Source organism: Poecilia latipinna, unplaced genomic scaffold (genome assembly GCF_001443285.1).
Source record: "Poecilia latipinna isolate Pla-1442-1.1 unplaced genomic scaffold, P_latipinna-1.0 Scaffold325, whole genome shotgun sequence".
NCBI lineage: Eukaryota > Metazoa > Chordata > Actinopteri > Cyprinodontiformes > Poeciliidae > Poecilia > Poecilia latipinna.
In genome coordinates, this window is record NW_015112941.1 from 362,482 (window position 1) to 368,885 (window position 6,404).

Below are 6,404 nucleotides of genomic sequence, written 5' to 3' on the forward strand. Positions count from 1 at the left end.
AACAATTTATATCTTGATCCAGTTTGTGATAAGAGAGGGGTGTTTGCCGAGCATCACTGAAAATACAGCAACACATTGCTGTGGTTTCCTTTAATTCTTTAAGGGTTAAAGGTATTGCTTAATTTAACATAAGGTGGGCTGGGAGGGAAGTCACGAATTCAGAAGAGCAAACTTGTGGCTTTGTTTCTGTGGCAAGAAAAGTTCAGATGAAAATGACGTAAACGTAGCTGCAGGTCGGCATGAGATTCTAAGAGTAGGATAACCTCAAGTCAAAAATATCACAGTTCCACAGAATAAATACAAAGATGTGAAACTGTTCCTCCTGCTGCCAGCGCTACAGTTCTGTGGCATTTATTTGTATTTTTCTTCTCACCATAGACTCATGTCAGAAAAAATACACTTCACAAATTTTCTAAAACTAATAAAACGCCTGCTTAGATTTAGTAAAGGCAGTCCTTACAGCCAAAATTGGATTATTAAGGTATAGTGCAGCAGGTAGGGGAAGGAGGAAGCTGCTGGGAAAAATAATCTATTCACTACATTGCTTTTTCTTGCATCTCACTTAGTATTTAACCACAAGAACAGTGGTTAAATACTTTATATATTTACTTTACTGATTTAAAAACTTAAAGCCTTAGATTCCTATCATGAAACCTGTAACTGCAGACTGTCTGCACTCAAGAGCATCCCTTTTATTTATATAATTTTGGTCATTTTCATGAGAGCACAAAATATACATAAACAATGAGAACTTGTTTTAACAAAAATATGACTTTATTATAAATTAATATGTTTAGACAAATATAAATACGTGCAAAGTTGTATTAATCTGCTTGCTTTGTCAAACTTCTCAGGTATCTTCAAGCATCCACAACCAGAGTTTGGCTGACAAAAATACATCTTTTAAAAAAAAGATCACACACACACCCACAAATAAAACAAAAAATATACAATTTCCTTGTGTAAACATGGCATAGAGAAAAGTAAATACTTGATCTACACCCCTTATATTAAAAACATGATAACCAATGTTATAGTTCATCTATAGGCACTGGATTTGTTCTCTGTGCCACACACAAAAAACAACAAAAAATCTCTTTGAACAGAGTTCTTCATCTCTACTCTCTTGTAGGATTCTGTCTGAGTCAGTCGTTTTCCAACACGCTTCCATGTTGGTCTGGCAATTTTTGGCATAATCTCCCATCCCCCTGAAGCAACACACAGACCTCACATTAACATTTTTTGTTTAATCCTGACCCATAAACAAAAACCACAAGCATCCACAGTATCTGTTAAGCTCTTAGGCTTCCGATGTCTGGGAACCTTCGGCTGCAGATCTACGGGTTTGTGCTTAGAGCAAGTCCGGCCTCGGTTGAAGGGATCGTCTGCTAAGGTTTTTGTTCATGAACTTGTCAGTCTCTCAGGGTGCTGATTAGCATCAGCAGCAGCACAGGAAAGTTTGTCATCACATACTAGACAGCTGACTGTGAACTTCACTTGAGTTCTTAGTGAGTTGTACGTCATCAGTGAGGCAGAGGAGGATGGCATGGCTTATCTCTCTTTTCATATCACCAGATCACAACGCTGCTTTTCTCATTCTCCTCGTTGTGTCTTCTAAGAAACTGGAGAGGATCTGCACTTTCTTTTGCTCCTCTGGGCCCGATTCAGTCATCTCTGCTACATCATACATGGGTGTCCTCCCATAGCTGTACTGGCACCATCCCGTTTTCATTGATGTCAGTCTAGAGAGCAATCTGGTATTTATCAAGGTAGTCTTGAACTTTGCCAGGAAGCTTCTCTTTTATGCCTGAAATGTCCAAGTCTTTGTTAATTTTCTTCCTGCAAAGGTGCTTCAGAGGTGAAATGGATAGGTAGAGTGGTTTGACGAGCATAAGAGGCATCCTCTCCCCTCCAGCGTTGATGTAGTAGACAAAACCCGATGTGCCTACTCGGATATAGAAATCGACTAGCTTGAGCACACAGTTGAAACGGGGAGCTCTTTCCACATTCCCGGGATCCGTCTGCAAGTGGAAGGAGTCTTCCTCACAGACTATGCGCAGATTTTTGGTGCCGGTGTTTGTCTTGACGCTGAGGGTGAAGAGGTGCTGTCTGTCGGAGCTCTCCCGGATCAGGAAGGTACCGGGCGCCTGCCTGGCCAAGACAATGCCAGCCTCCTTTCCAGTGATGGCGCTCCAGTAAAAGTCACTCTCTCTGAGTCCACGTAGCGTCTCCAGAACCATAAGAAACTGATCCTCTGAGACGAAAGTCTTGTAGTGGTATTGCTTCTGCATCTTGGCAACCATAAAGCAGTCGTCGTTGACAGCAGGGTTCTTGCTGAACGTTACCATCTCTCAGAGGGTGGAAACAAGGAGGTGAGGCGAACTGAGGTCCAGAAGTTTGCTGAATTGGGTATGTAGACGAATGAAGAACCTGAATTTTTTTTTTTTAAAAAGAGAGAGAGAGAACAGTTGTTTTAAATTTCAAAAATAATAAAATGTCTAGTTTTGTAGGAACCTCAAGCCTAATCACTTATATTTTAATTATTTCTTAATAAACAATTAAAAGATATGTTTCAAACCTGACCTGAAATAATAAAAAAGCCACCTTTATATTTAAATAACATTTGGGTAATCTGTTCGCTATGATCTGCCTTCAGTATCGAGCCACCTCGGTCAGTTCCAGTAAAGTCAATGTAATCCCCACTGCGCAATTTGCATGCCCCTGCCGGCTTCTCTAAACACTCAGACCCGGTCAGGTAAACAGCCGAGACATGATATAAGGTTTGTTTAAACATCCAGATCCGAAGTCCTAATAACAAAGAACGATCCTCACCTTAAAACTGGTTCTCCAGACGTCGTTATTTTATAATCCAAGAGATCTGGCGAATGCTCTTCGAAGTTCTCTTGTACTTTCTTAGCTTCTTTAAAGTTTGTTTTTTTTCTCTCTCTCTAACAGGCAGCTTCTGCAGTTGCCTTTTGTTCTACAGAGCGAAGGGCTGAGTGAAGCATAAAGGTGAAGAGAGACTCATTTATAAACAGTTCTCTCTGGTAAAGCTCCGCCTCCTCTTCCAGTAAACTCTTCTTGGCAGATTGACAGGAAGCTTTTTTTTTTTTCTCTCTCTCTCTTTTAGGATTCCAGCTCTGAGAAGTGCCCTCCCCCTGCCTGTTCACGCTTTAGGAGGAGCTGCAAGTAACCTAAACTCGGTCTTTTTTTTTGTAACAGATCATTTAAGATTTCAAAACCTTCAAAATTAAAGAAATACACATTAAAGGTGATTATATAGCTTTTGTTCTTTTTTGTTCTTTCTTTTTTTTTTTTGCTTCTAGTTTGGGTTCTGCTTATTATCTTTAGAGTGAGGTAATGATTCACTCCAGCAGTTTTGTGTAATCGGTTTCTGAGAAATTCGTGGTAACTATGGTTCACATCTGCAAACATGAATGTGCCCTATAGGGGGCAGACTTTATGGGAAATTAAACCAGCTGGTATCCAAGGACGGTTAGGGTTATTGTTTATTCAGTGTTGCCAGGTTGATTTTCAACTGCTTTCCCTGCATTGTTTCGGCAGATTTAATGACGTTAAAGTTTCCGTAACTTTTAGAAATGAGTCTCCTGATTTCCCAATTTAACTGTTCAACCAAAATGAAAACATAGATGTTTTTTTTTTTGCAAGTTCTCTTCCAAATAGCTAAACATATGAGACATGAATCAATTAGGCTTGACAGTGTGACGACTGACAAGTGAAATGAAGAGTAATATTTCTTCATGGCACCTGTCAGTAATTTTGGCTGCAAGTGATCGTTTAGTTTTTAAAACTTCAATTTGCTTAAGAGGTTCATGCTGGTTCTTGCTGGAAAAGGAAATAGAATTTACTGTGCATTACAGTTTTGTGTGTGTTTGCATAAGAGAAGATTATTGGGTTGTGCTGGTCATAATGTTTTATTATTATTATTATTATTATTATTATTATTATTATTATTATTATTATTATTATTATCAATGCACATATGTTAAGATTGGTTTAGTTTTGAGGTTGAACACATTTAACAGAATTGAAAATATAGACATTATGGATCTGTTTTTAATTGATAAAAAAAAATGCCATGTCAAAAAATACTTATACCCATCCCAGTATTTAATGGTAAAATCTTTATTGGTATTACAGCAATCAAACCCCTCTTTGAATGACTGAAACGCTTTTTGAAAGTAGATCATTCAACTTGCACGCTGGGCAACTCCAAAACTTTAATATTACTCTCAGTCAGAAGTAACATTTTGGTGAACTTACAAACTGACTGCAAAACTTAATGTTGGCGTTACCCAAAGTTGTTTGGCCAAGTTGACAAAAGGGATTTTCTTGAGAATTTAAACATCATCAGTACATGCAAGCAAAGGAAATATATTTGCTTTTCCTTTTTATTGACTCTTCGGTACTCAAACTGCACATGCCAGTTCTGGGAATCTCCGCCCTTGCTGGTAACCTTAATTTAAATTCTGACATTAATCTGTCCACAAAACTTCCTTTATTGCCACTTCCCTATATTTACTCTTTTTTTTGTACTCCTTTATGAACAAAGCAGTTTTTGAAATGAGGCTTGGTTTGACAATGTAAGTGTGACTGAAAGTGTGCTCATACATTGCCTTTTTTCCCGTCCAGCTGACTCAACCATGACAACCATAAGCCTCAGGTGATGACTGTAAAACAGATCGCCCTCCCCAGACATTGTTTAATCAAACAGACAAAGACCTGGTAGGGAAGCCTTGACAAAAGTGTGCGAATTCCCACCGCAGCAGATACAGGACAACTTTTGCCGTTTTTTTTTTTTTTGTTTGTTTGTTTTTTGTTTTGTTTTTATCATAAAATCCAGCGATTGCAAGTCAACACTTGCCAGACGGTGTATCTACAGAAGTGAGTCAGGTGTTCAGACCCCAGTTGGATGGGGGGAAGGGAGAGGAGGGAAGTGAGCCATGATAAGCTTCTAACAGCTTGCCTGTTTCCAGAAAATCAACTGTGTCATCAATATGAGGCATCTATTTAGCACCAAAGGCCTCCCTCTGGGTGCTGGAGTCAATGGAAAGAAAAGGAGCAGCTAGTCTGCTTGAGCCGGGAAAAAGAATCCTCCATGCTATGTTTTAGCTCATCGCATGGCCACGGAAACCACTACGGGTTGTATTACAGTATGCTGTCTTGGCTTGTAGTACGCGCTGTGCTGTAACGTACACTTCTCATTGAGCAGAGAAGAGAGACTGAGTGGAACAAAGAGGAAGGTTGTGTGTTGAGTATGTCCTCATGTCCAAGCTTGGAGGCAGATACAGACCATCAAGTTACTGGTCAGACAGTCAATATTTGTGACTGAGAGTCCTGGTAGTGACTTGATTCTTAGATTCTTATTCTAACTGTTTGGAAAAGTAATAAATCCAAATCTTACAACTGCATTCGAGGTTTGCGATTGTTTTCAGTCATGCATGGCAACGGGATTTCGCCTAAGCTGGAGCTTGCACGACAGCTTGCTGGTGTAAACCGCTGTTTGGTGGAAAAAGCAGCTGTTTAGGTTTTCCCATACTGACTCAGAATTTACTCTTGCTAATGATTCCCAAAACCCCGTTGGGGATGAGAACCCAAAAGCACGTCTTTTGACAGGAAAGGGCCATGCAAAACATGAAAATGTCCAACCAAATAGTTTTGAACTTGATGGCCAAGCAGAAGGGGGATTTCTGTGGCGCCGACAAAAGGTTTGCTTGTGTTTGAACAGCTGCTGATGGAAATTCTGAGTTCAGTTTAAGACAACAGTTTATAAATATCTAATTTTGCTGGACTAAATTAAGAAGGAAATATTTACTGTACAAAATTCTAACCAAGCGAGCCAACTACAACACACAGGAAATACAGTTTCTCCCACGTTACTCCGACATGTTCAATTACAGAGCTGTCACTGATGAGCCAGCGTGTGCCAGGAAGTTCCTCGCATATCAGTCGATCTAATTCCTGTTAACTCTGCTTGATCAGAGCACTTCCTGCTTCTACCTGCGCCTGTGTGCTAATATCAGAATGTGTCTGCTGTACAGCATTTCCCCATTCATGTCTGCGTCACTCTGAAACTTCCTTGTTTGTTCGGCAAGACCACTTCTTCCACTTAGTCAGTGTTGGTTTCCTGTTAAGGTTTTATCTTACTGTATATTCTGTCTGTCTTTCGCTTTTTGTTGCTCTCCAACATCTATTTCAGTTGTCATGTCTTCACTCCTCAGATGAGAATGCCACAGCGTTCGCACAAAACCCAACCCAGGGGGGAGATCATGGAAACAGTATGACTTATTACACATCAAATGACAGCTAAAATAATTTGGGTTTTCCTTTTTTATATATATATATATATATATATATATATATATATATATATATATATATAT

General features: G+C 39.4%; 1 protein-coding gene across 1 annotated transcript; it reads right to left on the reverse strand.

Moving 5' to 3' along the window:
* Positions 1 to 752: 752 nt before the first annotated feature.
* On the reverse strand, positions 753 to 3,002 carry socs3a (suppressor of cytokine signaling 3a). The gene is made up of 2 exons (XM_015035149.1): positions 2,833 to 3,002; positions 753 to 2,430 (listed from the first exon to the last, which is right to left on the reverse strand). The coding sequence occupies exon 2, from the start codon at positions 2,346 to 2,348 to the stop codon at positions 1,743 to 1,745; it is 606 nt and encodes a 201-aa protein (XP_014890635.1). The 5' UTR covers positions 2,349 to 2,430; positions 2,833 to 3,002; the 3' UTR covers positions 753 to 1,742.
* Positions 3,003 to 6,404: the final 3,402 nt, after the last annotated feature.